Consider the following 23,641-nt stretch of genomic DNA (forward strand, 5'->3'; position numbering starts at 1 on the left):
CATACTCCCATAATTGGATGTTCACTCCTGAGAACTTGTGAACATGTACTCATTTAAACTTGATTTCCTTTTGAACAAAGAGTAAGTATCTTGTATCCTCGTCAGCCTTTAGAGTTCTCTCTTTCATCCTGGATCATAGTTTCAATTTCGTTTCCAAGGTTGGAGAAAAATGGACGCTCATCAAAGTCATGTGCCCAGCACTGCCTCATCATAAGGTACACCTGGCATTACAATGAAAGTAATATGAGCAAGGATAAACATTGTGTAATAAAAGGATAGAAGGGAAATTACTTTATTGCTGATGTAAGACAGATAAGAAAGTCGTTTCTCCAAAGGTCTGATTTACTCACAATAGCAAAGATCAAAAAGTATTCCGAAAAAACTACAGTTTCGACCGCACAGAGCAAACGTACCTTGGGCGGGCAGTTTAAAGGTGGTGGTAACCTCCAGTTACCCTTCAGTAGATTTGCCAGATGCACTGAAATGGATGTACCCAGCACGTTGTGCCCAATCTCCTGCATATAAAGCTGAAACAAAACAGTAAGCCATGGGAATCCATATTTAAGCTGAAGCATTTTCCAGACACATTTGTAACAATTGTACATTTTCTTACTCTTTTCGGATTGAAACTTATATCACAGTAAGAGAAGATTTCATGAAGAACAACCCCGAAACTCCAGACATCTGATTTTTGGGAGAATCTGGACTCAGTGATGGACTCTGGGGCATACCTGCAGTAAATGCATGACCATTAGAGCACAGAATAATCCCGAGTAATGGGGCAACTGTGATCTTCAAGCAGAGGAAATCTATCTCATAGCTTATGCTTCACTTTTCAACATTACATATTCTTTTCTGAGAAGCATTTCTTTTAAAAATAAGCACTGTCTCATGTTTGGTTTTATTCGTGTCTTTCATTTAGTCATATTAGGAAGTATTAACAGCTAGTAACCACACCATCGACACAAGAAAGTAGCTGATTCATTGAAAAGCAGTTATTAGATTTTTATTGGTGAAACTAGTGGAAATCTACCAGAAGATGGGGCTCTCTCCTGGTTGGGTGACACGGTAGTAGTCCTTATTATGTGGAATGACCTTGGTCAGCCCAAAATCAGCGATTTTTACCAGCGTCTCACTGGCTACAAGGATATTTCGGGCTGCAAGGTCTCGGTGCACATAACGCAGGCTCTGCAGGTACTCCATCCCCTGACAGAATTAGAAACAAACGAAAGACACTTTTATTTTTAGCTCTGTCAATCTCCCTCTGTGTTTTAAGTTTTTTTTTTTAAAGATTTGCAACACGTAGAACTGTGGAAAGTCTATGTATTTGTGTGTGTCTGTGGGGGAAATATAATAAGCTATATGGTATTAGAAGGTAAATATTTTTAGCTATTAATTCTTCTTGTCACCTTCTAATACAACTCTAAAATGTGCGTCATCGTTACACAGCAGATAAGAATAAACTGCCAAAACTGAACCGGTCCACACAGCAGAGAGAAATATTCTGCATTAGACACACACACACACACACACACACACACACACACACACACACACACACACACACACACACACACACACACACACACACACACACACACACGGCTTGGACAGTTTGTGTCCTTGGGCAAGACACTTCAAACGTTGCCTACTGGTGGTGGTCAGAGGGCCCGGTGGCGCCAGTGTCCGGCAGCCTCGCCTCTGTCAGTGCACCCCAGGGTGGCTGTGGCTACAATGTAGCTTGCCATCACCAGTGTGTGAATGGGTGAATGACTGGATGTGTAAAGCGCTTTGGGGTCCTTAGGGAAAACGTGAGCACTGGTTCAGGAATGGCTTCACATATGTCACGTCAATTTTCAGATCCTGCCCAATCAGATCTGTAATCCTGCTGCGTCACAGGCAGCTTTAAATCCTGCTGGTTTACACTTGCTTGGGAAGACATGTTCATCATCTTTATCAAAAGCAGCAGGTCAAGCACACGTTAAAGCAAAAGACTTTCAAGTCATAGAATGTGCAGTCGATACTCATTTATGATTGTGTGGGCAAACAATTAATTCCTGTCCATATAGCAGAGGTCATATTTTTAACATTTTGCAAGCTCACGCACCTTACAAATTTGAGAAGCAAATAGTAACATCCGCCTGGTGTTGATGTTGTGTTTGTTCTTCTCTAAGTAGCCAATAAGGCTGCCATAGGGCAGGTACTCCATCACTAGACTCATGCTGAGGCGACCTGTGAACAGACAAGCCATAACGTTGTTCATCAGATAATGTCCTTTCAAATCTTTGTCACTGAAACACAGAGACATGTGTGAGTTTCATGCTTTAAGAGGAAATGAGTAAGTGCAACGAGCTCTTTTGCTTGGTTCACTTACATTTACACCTTTTACAAAAAAGTCATACAAGTCACCTTAAACATGTTTTTGAAGTGGCACAGCAATCCTTAATGAGTTCATTTATAAAACAGGAAAGGGAGAGCTAAGAGTTTTACAGTCTAAGCAGGGGGCAGATCATTTTATTATTGTTTAGTTTTTTTTTTTACCCATGCTGTAGCAGACTCCCTTGTATTTGACGATGTAGTCGCAGTGTAAGACGTGGAGGGTGTTGACCTCCTTTTGGAAGTCCTCCAGGTTTGACTGCTTGTTGGACTGCAGCTTCTTCACAGCCACCAGCTCACCAGTGTTATCACCCAGCGGGTCATAACGGCAAAGCTCCACGCTGCCAAAGTTCCCCTGCAAATGTGTTAAGTCACAGGTAAAAACTGAAGTTAAAGTAGATGCATGAAAGAGACGGATAAAGAATGAGCACAAATAGTAGGTCCTGCTTGTGTAGCATAACATCAGCTTGACACATTTATTTAGTTTAAAGCTTCTGTCCATTATATGTCACCTCACACTTACTTTTCCCAGAGGGGAGATGTAGCGCAAGTATCTCTCCTCAAACAATGTCTGGTCGTGCTGAGGGTGGCTGTAAGATCTGCACACGGGGCTCTGTGTGACAGGTTCGGTAGCATGAAGTATCACATAGTCTGGCAAAAAACAAGGCAACGTTAGCAGTCAGCAGTATTTTCACTTCAGTGAATCTCAGCGTAATACCTAAAACATCATCCATTTGGAAAACAGCTATTGGTAGCAACAGTAGTCTGTTTAACAGCTACCCCTGGACGAATCACACAGACACACAAACACAAGGACAAACAAAGATTTCTCTTTGCTATTCTATAATTTACATTTAAAAGGTTCACTGTACTACTGTATATTAGAGCATTTTTTGAAATGCACATACTTATATTGTGTTATCTCAGAGCTTCCCAAAGTGTGGGGCCCGTCCCCTGGGGGGGGGGGGGGGGGGGGGGGGGGGGGGGGGTATGAAAAGGAAAAAAACAAAACAAAAAACACTTGGACACTGCTAGCATAATGGACAGGTTTTTGACGGGGCGCCCACACAGGGCAGGAGATGAAGCATCGCTGAATATGTTTCCAAACCAACTTCATTCTAAGCCAAAGACTAGAAAATATGGTGAAGCATATCTTCCCTTTGGCTTCACCTGCACAAGTGCCAAGCAGTGTTGCCAACTTAGCAACTTTGTCGCTATATTTAGCGAGTTTTCAGACCCCTTAGCGACTTTTTTTCTAAAGAAAAGTCGCTAAAAAAAAGACGTGAAAGCGCGTATCGCTTTTACTCTCAACAAGCAGCGGGTGCTGTAACGCAGTCAGTTCTTCTTTTACTCTTTTACTCTTATGCTGTTTTGTGGATCACAAGGTTTAAAACTACTTATAAACACACACCCACAAAGTAACTCCACCAGAGTGCCTATTTCGGGTCACTTTTGCGAAAAGAATTTCAAAGTCTGTTTTAAATGATCTCTGATCCAGGGAAGATGATGATCCGGGGTCATGTTCACGTATAACTTTGTTTTTTATAAAGTTGCATGACAGAGTTAATTGTGTTTTACAGACAGCGATTTCTGGAGATGTCCCTGAGCCCGTGCAGTTATTTCAATGAAAGAATCATGCCTGTTCTTATGCAGTGCCGCGTGATCATTGGCATCCAATATTCATTTTAGGCCTTGTCACTTGCACACAGAGATTTCTCCAGATTCTCTGAAACTTTTGATGGCATCATGTGATGACATATTCAAAGTCTTTGCAATTCTATATTGAGGAACATTATTCTGAAATTGACCCATAATTTGTAGAGGTATTTTTTTGCAGAACTGGTGAACCTCCACCCGTCTTCACTTCAGAGAAATGTTACCTCTTTAGGATGCTGTTCTTTATTAGCGCTGACTTTTGTCACTTGCATTCCAAATTGTTTGAGATTTTTGGCTGCCATCAAACTCTAAATCAGCTCATATCTTTCATGAAGTAATACAATGTCTCACTTTAAACATCAGTTATGTTTTCTATGTTCTATTCTGAATAACATACGGGTTTATAAGATTTGCAAATCATGGATTCTGTTTTATTTACATTTCATAAAACACCATAATTTGTTATCTATGTCTTCTTTTCTAAGGATTATATCTGATACAAAAAGTTAGTCAAAGTATTGTGGTATTAACTGAATTAATTTTATTTATCTAATTAATTTATGTTTTAAAGGACAGTTTTAACATGTATGTGTCAGCTGATTACCAGAACAGTATGGTACGCATCTTTACCTGAAGTGATGAGACTGTTGAGTTGACGGATAATACTGCGACATGAAGGTCTGAAGTCTGCCTGGTAGTCCATACACTGACTGATCAGATCTGCTAGCTCTGTCCACTGAGAGGGAGGCAGCTGCTGGAAACTCTCATAAAACTGCTTCTTCTGCAAATAAAAACAAAAACAAACACAACACATTTAGCACCACATAGCACCATTTAATGTTTGTACAACAATTTTTCTAACGACTGAAAATTCACAGAAAAGGAAGTGCAATTTTCATTTAATCTACACAGTATTCTCAGTAGTCTTTTCACAGTGTTGCATTTTATTTACATCAACTTGAAAAGTTAATATAATATTCTGAACTGCATCAGTTTTTCTGCATGCTGAACTTTATGAACCAAAACCAGAGCTACAACTCACACACAGAGTCCTCTAGTTTAGGCATTTTCTGCAATTGTTGCATAACAGCAATGAGCTTTGAGGGATCATGTAACACTGACCCAGACAGCTAAAAAGTTTAGAGTGTTTAAAGCCTTCCAAAACCACAAACTGCAGATCAGGGAATACGATAATCTACCTGATCTAGGTTCCAGCCTCGTAGCAGGGAGTTTCCATTGTTAAAGATTTCCCACACTGTGGCGCCAAAGCTCCATTTATCACACTCGAGGGTCAGTTTTTCTGGAGCGCCCAACACCTCGGGGGCCACCCAGGGGATCCTGTCCAGAATGACTGGAGAAACGACAACTCTATTAATTAAGTTTCTTCATCTATTTGTTTGTTTGGCTATAAGGAAGCAGCTAAAAGTATCCTTTATTTTGTAAGGCATGTTAATGGGTATAAAATAAAACGAATAAAGCTAAAATTGGTTACCATTGCATAAAGAAATGCTGATACATACATTACAGTAAATAATGAGTCAATTTAAATAAAAAAAAAAAGGCTTTACCATCTTTGCCCACCATGGCCATACTGATGCCCGGATCACTCAGCTTAATGAAAGGAGAGCTCCCCTGAGAGGGGTCACCTTCTCTGGCCAGCAGCAGATTTTTGGCACAGATATTTCCATGAACAATGTTCTTCTCTTCCTGTACGAGGGTTACATGTGATTTTAGCAACTACATTTCAAAGTAAGCAGGACAGAAAAATACCTGTTTGCTTGTTTAGTGTTATTAGGAAACACTTCATCCTTTGCATTAATTCTACTGTTCACAGCAGTTATGTATTTTAAAATACCTGGTAAAACATGACATTTTAAATAACATTTATTTGCACATCACGCAATCTACAGTCAGGCCTGCTCTAGGCTGCCTTCTTCTCATTTCCACATCGGTAAATCTTCCTTACCAGGAAGTTGAGGGCTGATGCGAGCTGTTTGGCTACGTCAAGTTTCCAGCTCACTGATACAGATCTCCCCCTTTTCAAGTAAAGGTCAAGGGCCCCGTACTTGACATACTCCTGCACCATGATGTCTGAAAGGCACAACAAGGTTTGTTTCAACAGCTGTACTTCAAACCAAAACACAGAGCGCTCACTCGCAGAGCAGCGCCTGAGCTAGGGCCACATGATATGAGACAAAGTTAACCAAATAACTGTCAGCTTTGAAATTACAACTACTTGTGTCAGTCGAAACACTGATTGCACAACATTCAGCTTTACTGGGCTTACTAGCAAACAACAAAACACAAAACAACAAAAACAGTCAATGCGATCATGGAACTTAGTTTTAACTCACTCTTTGCTCCGTGAACACTAACACCGTATACAAGGAGCAGGTGTCTGTGTGCAATCTGACTCATCAGGCTGGCAGCTTCAAAGAATGACTGAAATGGTCAAAAAGCATGTGTTAGTCATAAGAAACAAATACATTTAAAAAAAAATACTTAGGTATGTATAAAGTCACCTCCCAGCAGTTCTTGTGAGTCGCATCGAGCTCTTTCAGCAGAACTTCGGTCACACGTTTCTCCCCGTCATGAATGTCGATTTTTTTGCCTTTAAAGATTCGAGTGAAAGAGCCCTGACCGAGGCTTTCGTCCTGATTGGGAAAGTATCCATCATAAACAACATTATAGCTCAGCGATTCTTTTTAGATTACCATGGCTATAGCGTCACAGTAGCAGCATTAGCAGTATTTGTTAGTGCCACAGCGTTATTCATTTAAAAAGACACAACTGTAGCTGTAATGGAGGTATGAGCAGTTGTAGAAGAAGCAGGGGCAGACATTTACACTTTCAGGTCTCGGCTCAAACCAAGAAAGTGTGAATAGATACGTTGCATATTGTTGAGATAAAGAATAAACATTTTAATCACAATACTCGAGTTGTGTCTCCTTAGAATAATAGATTTGCAACAAATCTCTGCTGAAGAAGACTCGTGTAGGACTGTTCCTGTTGAGAACCCCTTGATGTGACTGTGTCAGCTGACAGAATATTGGGACTGTCCCATATAGTGTAACTATTTTCGTATGAAATTCAGCTAATGATTATACTGTTGTTAAAAAGCACAACTCTGAATCAGTCTTCCAGAAATCACGATAAAGGGTGCCAGCTCTTGTTCTTCATTCAGCTACTTAAGGGTCATTACAGCAGATCATCTGCTTTTATTTCACCCTATCCTCAGCATCCTCTTCTGTCACGCCAACCCTCTTCATGTCCTCCTTCACTACATCCATGAGCCTCCTCTGAGGTCTTCCTCTTTTCCACCTGCCTGGCAGCTCCATTTTCAACATAATTTGTCCAATATAGCAACGATCTCTCCTCTGATGCCCAAACCATCTAAACCTAAGTTGTCCTTCTAAAATACCAGTTTCTAATCTTATCCATCTTGGTCACTCCAAGCAGAAATCTTACACTCAAGCACCTTTAGCTCCACGTCCTGTCTTATGTCCGTGCCACTGTCTGTATTGAAACTCTTCTAGCGTCACTACCTCTGCTCCTCAGAGCTTCGCTGTTACACCTGCCCTGTTCTCATTCACACACATGTATTCTGTCTTACTTCTATTGACTTTCATTCCTCTTCTCTCCATTGCACACCCCAATGTCTCCAGACTCTTTTCCACCTCTCCCCACTCTCACTACAGATCACAATATCATCTGCAAACATCATAATTTATAGAGACTCCTGCCTGATCTCATCTGTTAAGCTGTATATCACCATAGCAAACAATACGGGGGTCTGAGCCGATCCCTTATATAATCTCACCCTCACCATGAACCCATCTATCACCCCAACTGCACACTTCACCAATGTCTCACAGTCCTAATACACCATCCTTACATATTTCTGACTTCCTTGTGCACTATCACAATTACTCTTTTGGCACCCTATCACATGCTTTCTCTCTCTATAGATAGATATCTGAAATTCAGGACAGTTTCACAGGGTACATAGGTGCTGTGCAAATCTTTGCAAATCTTGTTGCAGTTATGAAATATCATAAACACACGGAAGCTGTAATACAGGGTGCTACTGTTCATGTCAGAAAGGAATAAGTTAAGGTAATAAACAATTAAAAATTACAATTCAAAGAAAAATAACCAACAACTATTCCATATCCATCTAGTCTGTTGTTTGTGAAAGGTGCAGGAGGAACCACTGGAGATGTGGTTGACATCATAGCTATAGCATTGTTTGGATTCCCAGAATCCCTCTCTCTACATGGGGCTGAAGAGCTACCCCAATAGAACAATGCAGGAAAATAAATCCAAAATGAAGGATAGCAGCTGGGGGAAGTGGGCTGCTGTTGCCTACCTCTGAGTTAACATTAATTTTTCAATAGAAATTTAATGATACAGATAGTTTATAAATAATTGCCGTTTACTGTTTAAAAAATGAGTTCACCACTATAGGTATGCACCACTTCTCGTCCAAAGCTAGCAAGCAAGAAATGCCTGTTATGTTAGGATAAAGGTATATTTTTCATTAATGCTCCTGCTCTGCTTTCACTAAAAAAGGAGTAGATGGAAAAAGAAGAAAACAAGTAGAAGAAGTTTTGTACTGACAGTCATCAGAAGTACCAACTGGCCTGATTGGCACAACATGCAGATCAACTTACACAGCTCAGGTCCTCATATTTGATCATATGAAACTGGATGTGACTGAATTTGTTCCTTTCGGTTGTTGGAGAGCCTGGAGCTTCTACAGAGCTGCAGTTGCGTATGATGATCAAATTTGTGAGCTCTTTAAAAACAGCAGAAAACATAATATTTCTTATAAAATCTTCAATCTTTCAGACATATATTACCTCAAACAAGAATTGAATGATGATGAGTGCACAGAAAATTGTCGAGCAACTGTAGATTTGACAGTACATGTGTCCTAGTAATGTTTTTTTCTATATCCTTGATGTAGTTCAGAATACTGAATGTGACAGTTACACATTGTAACCATGTGGATGTTCATTTGTTTCTACTGCTACAATTGATAGCTTGCACAGATTAATTGAAACAATAAAACTTAGATTATGAGACAACTGTAATATGACAATTTCATATTTAAAAAAAAATCAGAACAGTATGTACTCTATTGCAAAAATTGGCATGCAGTTGATGCAAATATGTAATCACACTTTGATTTTCCTGTAACAGACCCGTCAAAAAATATGGACATAACCTGCTGCTCTTAACAGCAAAGTCTTACAGTGCCATTAATCTGCACTGTTTCTAATGGCCAGCAGGTGGCAGCTCCTCTGTGAAAGAAGTTGCACTATAGGATACTCTTGGTAGTTGGCTCTGAACTTATTTTGGCAAGTACTTTTTATGTTTCTTTTTCACTAGTGAAAACAAGCATCCCAGTTGTCACAGTGTTTACTCACTGCGCCTAGCTAACTAGATAAGCTAGCTTATTAATTTAGCCTCTTGTCTAGTCATGGTGCTGAATTTCAGGAAGTAGATGGCCAAAATGAAGTATCAGGGTCACATCTCTCTGTGTGTTTGCCCTTGTATTTTTGGCGATCAAGGCAGATAATGTCATCTGTAGCTTGAAGAAACATACCTTTGGGTCGGGGTGGACAGCAGCAGGTTAACTTGACAGGTACTTCAGCCAGCAGGAGCTTATTGTGTTGATAGTGGCTGGTAAGCTCTCTCAAGCTGGAAAATGATTTCTGGACACCAAAGAGGCTGTAGTGCTCATTTTTATTAATGAGACAGTCTTTATAATCAAGTCCAAGTGGAGTCTGCAAAAATAAGAGGGTGATTTTTGATCAGAAGCAAGAATCCAAACACTTGAGTCAAAATGTAAGCCATGGGAAACACTCTTGCACATCGGATTGAGCAGATGCTTCTTTAACATGAAGTGGGTGACAAAAAACATTTAAACAAAGGTTTTTGTCTATATCTGTACCTGAACACAAACAGTGAGGAAAAAGTTGTCATAGTTCTTCGGACTCTGCCGCAGAAGGAAGGTACCACCTTTGTATCCTGACTTTTTCAATTTGTTGACTGCAAACTCTGATCTGCTCAAACAGCATAAAAACAAATCAGAATCTATCTATCTATCTATCTATCTATCTATCTATCTATCTATCTATCTATCTATCTATCTATCTATCTATCTATGTGTGTGTGTGTGTGTGTGTGTGTGTGTGTGTGTGTGTGTGTGGGTGGGTGGGTGGGTGGGTGGGTGTGTGTGTAAAAGCTGGCGTCTGATTAAGTAATGATTAAATTGACGCACGTTATTGGGCCATGACAATGGTTTTTGATTCCCTCTAGAATACTTGGCGGAGCAATGTCTTGGCAGAAGAAGTGGCTTGAGTCTGTGGTCAGTCTGAAGTAACCATCAACAAGTGACACAAACGAAAGTGCCTCTTTGAGACTCTGGAACTTGACTTCCTGTAATGAAAGTAGTCACACACAAAAAAAGTTAGTCTCCTGTTAGTCTCCTGTTGCATTACTGGACCACTTAGGGGACTAAGTTAGGTTTTCAAACTCCCGTTCTGACCGATGCCACGTGTACCGTGGAGTCTTACCATGGACTTCCCACATCACATTATGGATCAAACCTAGCCAACATTTATCCTAAGGCCCATCAGTAGTCACGGGAGTTGGGCCTCTGGCTATGAACCATTTGTAGGCAGACATTTATTACTCACTGCACACCCTGCTTGCTGCATTTGGCCCTCTGTGTTCTTGTCCTCTTCTCTAGTTTTAGCTTTAAGTTAAAGGACCATTGTTTGACAGCGTCAGCAAGCATTACAACACTGAATAACCATCAAGTGTTTGCTTAGTCATGGTACAAAAATACTTCCAAACTAAAAGTTGAACCAATGTCTGGGGTGTTACAATGATGCTCAGTCAAGTTACTCCTGAAATGGACACCATTGTTAGACTTTCTAGAAAGACAAACTGCTCTCTACTATCTCTGTATTAATTAATTTCAACTAAGCAAAATTTGAAAGCCTTCTTGAAAAAAGAATGAGGAGGGGAAAAAGCATTTTTCAGTGGTGATGGAAACTTGATGTCTCATACTTTTGGGTCCACCACTTGTCCTAACTCGTTAACTGACTTCCTATGGATATAACAGCTTTCCTCACATCACAGAAAGAATGGGGATAATTGTAAGACTCCAACACATTAACTTCACCCGCCACAAATGACATTATCTGATGAATATTTCTCACTTCTGGTCCAGAGATGGTCTGGGTAGAATTCTATTCAACATACAAACATCACCAACATCGGTCCATCTACGATTAAAGGTTTGGTGTTATGCCATGACCAGTTTTGGCCAGATGGTACAAATTTGCAACTTTTCCACCCCAGCAAGCCAAATGTCATCCACGTAGCCAGAACAGGGAGCTTTGGAGAAGCAATACAAAAGTAGAAGGGATACAGTTGCCCGAGGACACTAATTTGATGCGAATAGCTTTTAAATTGTTCATATTTACATCCAAACAGTAAAAAAAAAAAAAATATATATATATATATATATATATATACACCCAGCACGCCCCTGCGGGCGGTTTATCCTTCAAGCTCGGGTCCTCTACCAGAGGCCTGGGAGCTTGAGGGTCCTGCGCAGTATCTTAGCTGTTCCCAGGACTGCGCTCTTCTGGACAGAGATCTCCGATGTTTTTCCCGGGATCTGCTGGAGCCACTCGCCTAGCTTGGGAGTCACCGCACCTAGTGCTCCGATTACCACGGGGACCACCGTTACCTTCACCCTCCACATCCTCTCGAGCTCTTCTCTGAGCCCTTGGTATTTCTCCAGCTTCTCGTGTTCCTTCTTCCTGATATTGCTGTCATTGGGAACCGCTACATCGATCACTACGGCCGTCTTCTTCTGTTTGTCTACCACCACTATGTCCGGTTGGTTAGCCACCACCATTTTGTCCGTCTGTATCTGGAAGTCCCACAGGATCTTAGCTCGGTCATTCTCCACCACCCTTGGGGGCATCTCCCATTTTGACCTCGGGACTTCTAGGTTATACTCGGCACAGATGTTCCTGTACACTATGCCGGCCACTTGGTTATGGCGTTCCATGTATGCCTTGCCTGCTAGCATCTTGCACCCTGCTGTTATGTGCTGGATAGTCTCTGGGGCATCTTTACACAGCCTGCACCTGGGGTCTTGCCTGGTGTGATAGACCCCAGCCTCTATGGATCTTGTACTCAGAGCTTGTTCTTGTGCTGCCATGATTAGTGCCTCTGTGCTGTCTTTCAGTCCAGCTTTGTCCAGCCACTGGTAGGATTTCTGGATATCAGCCACCTCCTCTATCTGCCGGTGGTACATACCGTGCAGGGGCCTGTCCTTCCATGATGGTTCCTCGTCTCCCTCCTCTTTCTTGGGTTTCTGCTGCCTGAGGTATTCACTGAGCACTCGGTCAGTTGGGGCCATCTTCCCAATGTATTCTTGGATGTTCCTTGTCTCATCCTGGACTGTGGTGCTGACACTCACCAGTCCCCGGCCCCCTTCCTTCCGCTTAGCGTACAGCCTCAGGGTGCTGGACTTGGGGTGAAACCCTCCATGCATGGTCAGGAGCTTTCTTGTCTTTATGTCAGTGGCTTCTATCTCCTCCTTTGGCCAGCCTATTACCCCAGCAGGGTACCTGATCACGGGCAGGGCGTATGTGTTGATGGCCCGGATCTTGTTCTTACCATTCAGCTGACTCCTCAGGACTTGCCTGACCCTCTGCAGGTACTTGGTGGTTGCAGCCTTTCTAGCGGCCTCTTCATGGTTCCCATTTGCCTGCGGGATCCCCAGGTACTTGTAACTGTCCTCTATGTCTGCAATGTTGCCTTCTGGTAGTTCAATCCCCTCAGTTCTGACTACCTTCCCTCTCTTTGTTACCATCCGACTACACTTCTCCAGTCCGAACGACATTCCAATGTCATTGCTGTATAGCCTGGTAGTGTGGATCAGTGAATCGATGTCTCGTTCACTCTTGGCATACAGCTTGATGTCATCCATGTACAGGAGGTGGCTGACAACTGCTCCGTTCCGTAGTCGGTATCCGTAGCCAGTCTTGTTAATGATCTCACTGAGGGGGTTCAGGCCTATGCAGAACAGCAGTGGGGACAGAGCATCTCCTTGGTAGATCCCGCACTTGATGGTAACTTGTGCTATGGGCTTGGAGTTGGCCTCTAGTGTTGTACGCCACATCCCCATTGAGTTCCTGATGAAGGCTCTTAGGGTCCCATTGATCTTGTACAATTCTAGGCATTCCAGTATCCAGCTGTGGGGCATTGAGTCATAGGCCTTCTTGTAATCAATCCAGGCAGTGCACAGGTTGGTCAGTCTGGTCTTGCAGTCTCGGCTGATTGTTCTGTCTACCAGTAGCTGGTGTTTTGCGCCTCTGGTATTCTTGCCAATTCCTTTCTGTGTCCCGCTCATGTATTGACCCATGTGCCTGTTCATCTTAGCCGATATGATGCCTGACAGGAGCTTCCATGTAGTACTGAGGCAGGTTATTGGTCGGTAGTTGGAGGGGACCGGTCCCTTCTTGGGGTCCTTGGGGATCAGGACCGTCCGGCCTTCAGTTAGCCATTCCGGGTGTCTTTCGTTAACTAGCAGCTGGTTCATTTGTGCTGCCAGACGCTCGTGGAGTGCAGTCAGCTTCTTCAGCCAGTAGGCGTGAACCATGTCGGGCCCTGGTGCTGTCCAACTCTTCATACTGGAGACCCTTTCTTGGATATCTGCCACTGTGATGGTTACTGGACCCTGTTCAGGGAGGTCGCTGTGGTCTGCCCTCAGATCCTCAGATATATATATATATATATATATATATATATATATATATATATATATATATATATATATATATATATATATATATATATATATATATATATATATATATATATATATATATTAAAGACAGTGAAGGTAGTCAGAACTGAGGGGATTGAACTACCAGAAGGCAACATTGCAGACATAGAGGACAGTTACAAGTACCTGGGGATCCCGCAGGCAAATGGGAACCATGAAGAGGCCGCTAGAAAGGCTGCAACCACCAAGTACCTGCAGAGGGTCAGGCAAGTCCTGAGGAGTCAGCTGAATGGTAAGAACAAGATCCGGGCCATCAACACGTACGCCCTGCCCGTGATCAGGTACCCTGCTGGGGTAATAGGCTGGCCAAAGGAGGAGATAGAAGCCACTGACATAAAGACAAGAAAGATCCTTACCATGCATGGAGGGTTTCACCCCAAGTCCAGCACCCTGAGGCTGTACGCTAAGCGGAAGGAAGGGGGCCGGGGACTGGTGAGTGTCAGCACCACAGTCCAGGATGAGACAAGGAACATCCAAGAATACATTGGGAAGATGGCCCCAACTGACCGAGTGCTCAGTGAATACCTCAGGCAGCAGAAACCCAAGAAAGAGGAGGGAGACGAGGAACCATCATGGAAGGACAGGCCCCTGCACGGTATGTACCACCGGCAGATAGAGGAGGTGGCTGATATCCAGAAATCCTACCAGTGGCTGGACAAAGCTGGACTGAAAGACAGCACAGAGGCACTAATCATGGCAGCACAAGAACAAGCTCTGAGTACAGGATCCATAGAGGCTGGGGTCTATCACACCAGGCAAGACCCCAGGTGCAGGCTGTGTAAAGATGCCCCAGAGACAATCCAGCACATAACAGCAGGGTGCAAGATGCTAGCAGGCAAGGCATACATGGAACGCCATAACCAAGTGGCCGGCATAGTGTACAGGAACATCTGTGCCGAGTATAACCTGGAAGTCCCGAGGTCAAAATGGGAGATGCCCCCAAGGGTGGTGGAGAATGACCGAGCTAAGATCCTGTGGGACTTCCAGATACAGATGGACAAAATGGTGGTGGCTAACCAACCGGACATAGTGGTGGTAGACAAACAGAAGAAGACGGCCGTAGTGATCGATGTAGCGGTTCCGAATGACAGCAATATCAGGAAGAAGGATGTGGAGGGTGAAGGTAATGGTGGTCCCCGTGGTAATCGGAGCACTAGGTGCGGTGACTCCCAAGCTAGGCGAGTGGCTCCAGCAGATCCCGGGAATAACATCGGAGATCTCTGTCCAGAAGAGCGCAGTCCTGGGAACAGCTAAGATACTGCGCAGGACCCTCAAGCTCCCAGGCCTCTGGTAGAGGACCCGAGCTTGAAGGATAAACTGCCCGCAGGGGCGTGCTGGGTGTTTTTATATATATATATATATATATATATATATATATATATATATATATATATATATATATATATATATATATATACACATATATATATTGCAATGGTTTAAGTGTAAAATATGTTGTTTTTTTTACCAAGCAGCTGTCATCCTTTCGTGTTATAGTCACCATCCTGCTGTCTTGGGGAACCTGCTCATGGCATACCCGCTGTATACTGATGTCAATGATTTCTTGAAAATCACAGAAGGTCTGCCACTCAACTCTTGACAAAACCTATCAACCAAATAGCATTTTGATCTGTTTAGTAGCGTAGTAGAGATATTAAAGCAGGAAAATGATAGCAGTTAACCAACTACAAACTAAACTCGATCTTCTTCAGTCATCTTACCTGGCTGTTATTGATACTTCCAGCGGTTTGGATTCCTGTTTCCCCTGTGACCCGCACAAGAGAGAAGTCTGACTTTGGATGGGAGGAAGAATGATTCACTTGGAAGGTTTCCGTTCCAACAGAAGGCTCAATGCCAGACAGCTCAATCAGGTACTTGAGTTTCAGGCTGCACTCATCTACGGAGCAGTTGCCAAGCTTCTTTAAGAAACGCTTGAGGGTATTTCTAATTCGGTAGCGGTCCAGCCGGTTTCGTTTCTGGATGTCATGGCGATGTGACATGGGAAGGCAGGATTTGTAGCTAAAGAGGAATAATATTTGGTGTAATGATTGCAAACTAGAATGGATTGTTGTATAAGCAATGATACAGTCTCAACTGTAAATACCTGACAGTCTTGCAGAGCTCTCTAACACTCTGGTTGCGCTCCTTGGCCATTCTCCACAAGTCGAGCACTGCAAGGCCAAGGCATTCCTCCTGAAGAGTCAATGGTGGGGCTATGCCTGCCTTACTTTCAATGAAGTCATTTCGAAGCTAAACACCAAAAGAAATCAATTGGACTTATTATCGTCACATCTACTAGTATAACAAGCATGCAGTTTTTTTGTGGCCACAACTTGTGTTACATTGTGCAGTAGTACATTAATCTATCAGTTTTACAAAAACCAAAACTAATAGACACCTCAAAGCAACAAAGACAGTACATGGTTGGATAAACTTTTGCTAATGAATTAAATTGAAGAATCTCACCATTTTCAATAATAGAAATTGTAAATATTTCATCTTACTAGAAATCGGTACTTAAAATAGAAAAACATTTATCTAATCACTTTCTATCAGTCTCGATTCTTAAAATTAAAATAAAATAAAGAATTTCATAAAGTATAACATAATTTAAATTAATTATGTTAATTAATAAAAATCTTTACTTAATATATTTGAAAATAATATCATTATTTAGTACTTTACCTGGGCAAAAAGATAGTCAATGACACTGTAGTCGAGTACTGGACTGATTCTGTCTCTAGTCAAACTGTAGCGGTATGAAGATCTTGGTTCTTGCCCAAACCAATTTCCAAAGAAGTACCTTCAAACACAAAAGAACTCCATTGCATATCAAATCATATAAAACTAACCTTTACATCAGGATCCATTAAAAACCTTTCAACTAGTACTCCAAACTCTAATTATTTATAGCAACATTCTAAGTATAAGGAGTTGATGCACTAAACATTCATCAAATGAAAGAATATTCAATAGCCACTTTATCTGTCTGTCACTTTATCTTCTGTTGTCAAACTTTGGTGAGCTCTTGTGAGCTGTGGCATCAGTTTCCTGTTCTTAGCTAACAGGAGTGGCACCCGGTTCAGAGATTTTCTTCTGTGTCTTGGTTGTAATGCAGTTGCTTGAGTTATCGTTGTCTTCCTATCAGCTCAAAGCACTTTGGCCATTCTTCTCCGACCTCTGACATCAAGAAGTCCTTTTCACCCAGAGAACTTTGACTCATTGGTTATTTATTTCTTTTTCAGACCATTCTTTGCAAACACTAGCAATGACTGTGTGGGGTAGATCCCAGTAGAGCAGTTTCATAAATACTCAGATCAGTCCGTCTGGTACAAACAGCTATATTGTGTTCAAAGTCACTTAAATCACATTTCTTCCCCATTCTGACGTTTGAGTTGAACTTCAGCAAGTTGTTTTAACCGTGTCCACATGCCAAACTGCGCATTAACAAGCATTTGAAAAGTTGAATTTGAATCTTAAATATATATATATATTTTCTCATCAAATAAGGCATTTTGACACCCACCTGACTCTGAAATGGACTTTTAAGTTTTCATCAGTGTCAAACATGTGAGAAGGAGGATACCAAAATGAGAGGTCTTCAGATGCCAAACCAAATAGACTTAGGTATACCGGCAAGATTCCTGGAGGAAAAAAACCCCACAATAATGAATATGGCTGACAAAAATTAGTGACTTACATAATACATAATGCATTACAGTCTTACCACATTTCTTCCCTGCTTGGATGCAGACATTTTCAGCAGATATTTGTCCAGATGTGATCTGTAATGTTGTTGCTTCCTTTTTGACAGGGAAGAAGTTGACTTGTAAATTAGGAACAGTGCTTGAACTGGACCTCTGGCTGCCTCCGCGGTCTCTGATCACCAGAGGAGTTGACTCTTCCTCGCTGAGATCCATGGTTACTTCAGAAAATAAAGCCAACAGATAAACATCAGAAAATGTATTTAGAGGTCAGTAGTCAGGTGACCTTTTTTATATTAACTTACACTGAAAATCAGAAATCCTTGGAATAACTTGAACATTTTATGTTCTGACATGGAAGGTTCAATTTTGACTTGATTGGCTGAAGCGTTGACATAAAAGTAAAAAAAATGGAGAGTTAAATAACTAATGCTGAATAACTGAGTTGTTTTCCAACTGTTTTTTGTTGTACACGTACAGTGACAATAAAAGGTTATTCTGTTCTTGTGACGTCCACAAAGCTTGACTTCATCCATTTTAGATTAGTAATGTTCCTGAGTCATTGAGTCAGGAACTGTTTCACAGGTCCAGCTTCTTATTTAGTCTGTTCTTGGTTTCCTGTCTGTTCTTGTCTCATCTATGTTTTGTCCTTTGTCTCATATGTGCATCAGCCTTACCTTTCAGCATCTTATATGCTTTACTGTTTCCCTGTTAGGTTCATTTATTGGCCTGTCACCTGGTATTTCCTCTGGTCTTTTGTCCTCCTGTCCTCTAACTCTAGTTTTACTCTCTCTGTCTTATCTTCCCTGATTTGTTCGCTGTTTGTCTCCCTATGTCCCCTGTCACGTCCTCCTGTTCTCCTCTGTTAAGTTAACCAAGGTTTCTCGTTCAGTTGTGTCTCCCTATATTTCGTTCCCCTTTCTGTTCCTAGTCAGACATTTGTTTTCCTCTTTGGTCAGTGTCAAGGTTGCATGTCTCAGTCTCCGTCTCATTGTTAGTTTGGTGTGTTATTTTTATAGCCCCTTGTCAAATACGTGCTACGTTCAGTTTAACTTTTCTTGTCCCCTCCCCTGTAATCAGTGTTTCCTTTTCCCTTGTTACTCGGTGTGTATATATTATCTCAATCTCCCTTTATTGCATCGTCCCTCATACCTACATGCTGTGTGGTTCAGGTTCAGAGGGATTTTTTTCTGTTTCTGAAGTCCTGCATTGTGGGTTCCAAATCTGGCTGCTCGCACAGCACGTACATGACAAGGGAGTGATTCAGCTCTATAAAACCCCATTGACTCAGGAAAAAAAACCTAGATTATTGTTATAAGGTGTTATTGTATCACAGTAGTGTTTACAGTATAGGCTTATGACTCATCGTGTCATAAGAATCAGTGTCATGGCTCAAATCAGGTTTTAAGGTACCTTGGTGCATTACGACATGGTGTCAGACGCCTGGAAAAGCCCCAAATGCTTAATAATTAAAATCTTGGACAAAAACCAAAGAAATGTTTCATATCCTATTTCCCAAATGTATGTATATAAATGCTGACTGGGATGTGTTGGAAAGACTGTTTACAAAGATAACTACCACTGGATTTTCTTGCTAACTGTATAGGAATTTGTGACCTTAAACAACATAAATTAGGAGAAAAGTCACAGGAGGGTGTAGTCCTAAGTAGTTTTCTTGATTAGTCAGGTCCTTCATAGATTCATTAGTGCTGAGGAATAATGGGTGTGTTAGTGGGAGACTGTGAGGTAACAAAAAGCCATGCATCAGGCAGTACCCATGTATACATTAACGTCAAAGGTCTTCTTTTGACAAAACAGACCTGTACCTACCTGGTCTGTGTCAACAAAAGACATAGCATACTTTTATATTTGTTATACTTATGTTACCTGTGAATCTAACTGTCTTTTTCTCTTTTGAATTCCAATTAAGCTCCAATTATTATCTAATAGTATCTTAATTGTCCTTCTAATTCTAATACATTGCTTGTTTTGTTTCTATTGGTGATTAATGGTATTATAGTAGTGATTTTAACACTGGTTCTTATGTCAACCAGTGTGCACACTTGGGGCAGAGTGATTTATGATGGCACCTTACTTTATTGTGGAATCATGTGCATCACTATTGAGGTGCTGCACCCTTTGGCTGTCTTTTCTTTTCTTAATATTATCTTTACCAAGATCAGTGGATGCTTTTTTTAAATTAACTTTTTAGCTTGTAACACTAATAGTGCTTTTACAAGACAATTTCAGTGAAGTGTTTATGCAGTTTACTGTAGCAGTGAACTCTCTGGTGGTCTACGTAAACAATGCTTGATAAAATTACAGTGTACTATTCTGTTAGGATCAAGAACCTGTTATTGTGGTGTTTCTTAAAAATAACAAAAAATGTTTAATGTTTTGTAAAATACTGGGAATAAACTTAAATATTGCTCTGGGCTGCAAGAAATGTCTGTATGGGAAATAATTGCAAGGATGAAAAAGAGAATAATAAAATAAAAAGAGAAAATAACATAATCTTGGAGCTGAAAAAATATTGTCCACATGCAAATATATTGCATGATTATATATACACAGATAAATTAGACCAGCATCCAATGTAAGGTTTATGTCATAGATTTACATTATTGGTAATAGCCAACATTATTTTTTATGTTTTTCCACCAAGCTCTTTAATATAATTAATATTTTTGATCATATTTAAATTTTTGCTTAATACTTTTGTTAAAAGAGATCAAATACTGATCTGTGACAGAGAGCTCACAGGAAACATTTACCAAATATTAACAGGATAACTATTCCTTTCAGTAGCACTCAAATTAATTAAAGGTAAGTCCTTAAATGTCAATTTGTGTTTGTAAACCTTAATGCAGGCTCCTGCTTGTATAGGATGAAGTCGTATGCTATACAGTAATATGCATAACCCTGCATTCTAGATAAACATCATATACCGAATATGATGTAAACCTGGACAGACCCCATATTCAGTATTCACATCCATATAAAAGCATTCAGAAAGCTTTTGAAAAGTCAATTGTAGTTTTGCGGGGATTCCCGTCCTCAAGTGAAACTGGTTACCACGCTTTGCCGTAGCCCAAATTAACACTATGTGAGAACATGTGACTTACGTTTCAATGTAATAAGTACATTTATTTGACTTTGTCTTTCAATGTCTTTCAAATACCGTATATTAGGATCAATTTTAAGAATGTTTTTTTATTATTATTTTTTTCAAGATCACCATAACAACTTAAGAAGGAGTCACTGTTATAGAAAAATATCCCACAATATGGACATGCTGTAAAAGCTTCTTTGAATAGCCATTTATAAAGAGCTAAAGACAGATTAATCCATAGATCAAACACATTCTTCATAATGTGACATAATACTTGTCGATATACAGTGGAAGTGGATGTTTCTGAGTAGGAAGTATGTAAAAATATCTTTTATACTTACAGGAATATGTGCAATCACTCGTCGGGTCGTGTATTGTCACATGCGACCATCAGAAGTCCTCATTTTGTTACTTTGTAGCCACAAACACAGAGTTACTTTTCTGACTTTTGCGCTGCGTGTCTGTCTGTGTGAGACAGGAAGTTTAAAAGGATTTCCTGATTTTCAGAAAACTCATCAACTGTTTGTCACCAGGCTGTTGTCACCCCACACATACAAACCCATACAACTTTCAAAAGTGAAATACTGATGTCAGAACTTGTGCAACTTCTCGTTAGAATTCACTTTTCAAGGAACATTTCAAGGACCTATGATGCACATTACACGAGAATTAGCATATTTCTCATTCCAGCTGTCTAAATTAATAATCATTGGTTCCAATAGTGTTCAAAAAACGCCTTGTAATGCACCATCACCGTTGGATGAACTTAATACATTTTGGTTACCCCTGAGTGGTGTGGCTGTTTCTCTTGGTTACCAGCAAATGAAACATACAGAATGCAATAAAATATACTGAACACATTTATGCTTCCTAGAGGATGTTGACCAAATTTATTTTCCTTCAGTCATAAGCCTATATTATTGTATTATAATGGACCCATGTTCCTCTTTCAAACCACAACCAGCAGGAAAAGTTTAGCAGAATTGCAAATATTTGATTACTTCTTCCAAAATCCACAGGCCTCTTTGTGTAAGTATAACCATTGTAAATGGTCTGTATTTATATAGCGCTTTACTAGTTCCTAAGGTCCCCAAAGCGCTTTACATATCCAGTCATCCACCCATTCACACACACATTCACACACTGGTGATGACAAGCTACATTGTAGCCACAGCCACCCTGGGGCGCACTGACAGAGGCATTGTCTCATCGACGGACTTTAAAACTGCTCATCCCGAGTAGTGGAAATTTCAAGATTTTGTGTATGTAAATGTGATCCATCATTAGCCTTTTATATTCTTGTCTCGGACCAAGGAGATAAGAACTATGTCTCTGATCCCTGTTATACTTTTGAACAACAGAAATCATGTTAAATGTTGTAATGGTTGAGCACAGAAGACTCAGACTTTTTAATAATCAAAAGAAATTTCCTGTACAGGGGTTGTGGGCCCTCCAGATCGACAACAGAAGAAAATCGACTGATCTAACATTACAGGAAAAGAGAAACAGCTGAAAACTGTGGTTTCCTTGTTCAGCTCTTGGGTTTCTGAGCAGTTTCCTGTTATAGCTCTGAGAAAACCATCTGCTCACAACAGCAAACATTTTAGCACTTTAGGCAATACTTGTAATTTCTTGTTCTGTGAAACTTTTTATTCTGACACATTTAGTATTCTTTTTTTTCTATAGCTGTCAATTTTCAGGTTACAGTTAACATTTAAATTAAATAAAACACCTTTGTTAAGACTGATAAATCCAACATAAAACCCTTTCAAACCTCAGCTCCAGTAAACTGAAGCCATTGAGCCATTGCTTGGTTTGTCATCATTTCTGGAAAAAAGGTGATTCATGGGTGTTAAGCTCTGATGCATGCAGCATTCATACTGACCAGGTGGTGTTTACTGTTAGTGTAGAGGTAAGTTCTTCTAGTGTGTGCTATCAAGAGTAGTTAGGCAGGTAAGTTACGTCAAGTAAGAGTTTAATCTTCTTAACAGGAATCCACAGAGAAGTAGGATAAAGAGAGGACTGATTGCATAACTAGGTACAATAATGTAGGCTGATGTAACAGCCTGGTCCCTAAATTCCCAGCAGGATTTGAGGAAATGAAGACTCTTGTCACACACTGCCAGGAAGCAAGAGAGGAATGGCTGGAACAGCCAAGTCATGACAAAATAACAATCCAAAGCACTTTATTAACGGACTGACAGACTAGCATTAATATCCACAACAATGCCAGCATGGCTGAAAGAATGAGTCTATAAAGTCCAGTATTACCTTCATTGGCTTTTACTCCCTACATTTTTATACAAATATTTTTACTTTCTCCTGCTTGAATGTTCAAAACAGTATCCTTTATAGCTTTTATACTATAAGGCTAAAGTGTCACCAGAGCAAGTGCAGGTATCAGCACCAAGCTAGCCCTACAGAAGGGAGCAACATTTTTTAAGTAGCAGTTGGTTTCAAATGCCACATTCTGTAACCTCACTGAACATTAACAAACACAATAAAAACATTAAGAAAGTTGATACTGATGATGGTTTAAAGTGGAGCGTTTTCAGTCCGGTGTGCTCAGCTCTTTTATAAAACTCCCCGTTCCTGCATCTCTGTCTCTCTGAGGGGAGTTTGCTTGTTACAGCATGATCTCTAAGTTTCTTTTTCATTCTACAATACACTGTGTCCTGATTCTTTAATATTGAGGATAAGAACAAACCAACACTGTCCCAGATTAGTTCAGTCAAACAATGATTTTATTAAACACAATAAAATAAATGCTAAATGCAAGCCATGTTGCAACGATATATTTTCTTTTAATTCCACAACTGCCATACATCCTTTTACACGACAGACTCACTGATGGATCAATCTATGACACCCATAAAATTACATTTTCATTATTTCACTGGGTGAGTTTTG

General features: G+C 40.6%; 1 protein-coding gene across 1 annotated transcript; it reads right to left on the reverse strand.

Moving 5' to 3' along the window:
* Positions 1–21,092, reverse strand: jak3 (Janus kinase 3 (a protein tyrosine kinase, leukocyte)). The gene is made up of 24 exons (XM_085373352.1): positions 21,073–21,092; positions 17,643–17,840; positions 17,442–17,559; positions 16,601–16,718; positions 16,020–16,165; positions 15,637–15,934; positions 15,384–15,521; positions 10,322–10,479; positions 9,992–10,103; positions 9,644–9,824; positions 8,706–8,830; positions 6,555–6,686; positions 6,387–6,474; positions 5,999–6,123; positions 5,601–5,739; positions 5,232–5,383; positions 4,663–4,813; positions 2,900–3,027; positions 2,542–2,731; positions 2,108–2,232; positions 1,034–1,206; positions 614–731; positions 414–527; positions 1–221 (listed from the first exon to the last, which is right to left on the reverse strand). Exons 2-24 carry the CDS (start codon positions 17,833–17,835, stop codon positions 102–104), a joined length of 3,342 nt encoding a protein of 1,113 aa, XP_085229478.1. The 5' UTR covers positions 17,836–17,840; positions 21,073–21,092; the 3' UTR covers positions 1–101.
* Between the last annotated feature and the right edge of the window lie 2,549 nt (positions 21,093–23,641).

This window comes from Diplotaxodon limnothrissa, linkage group LG15 (genome assembly GCF_057381915.1).
Source record: "Diplotaxodon limnothrissa isolate DT_005_m linkage group LG15, D_limnothrissa_male_GT1.1, whole genome shotgun sequence".
Classification (NCBI taxonomy): Eukaryota; Metazoa; Chordata; class Actinopteri; order Cichliformes; family Cichlidae; genus Diplotaxodon; species Diplotaxodon limnothrissa.

Bases quoted from the DNA above. Each gene is read 5' to 3' on its own strand.
- jak3 (XM_085373352.1), bottom strand. From the start codon at position 17,835: ATGGATCTCAGCGAGGAAGAGTCAACTCCTCTGGTGATCAGAGACCGC. The intron at 6,475-6,554 runs GTGACTTTATAC...TGACCATTTCAG, and splicing joins CTCACAAGAACTGCTGGGAG to TCATTCTTTGAAGCTGCCAG. The intron at 1,207-2,107 runs GTGCGTGAGCTT...TAATTCTGTCAG, and splicing joins TTGCTTCTCAAATTTGTAAG to GGGATGGAGTACCTGCAGAG.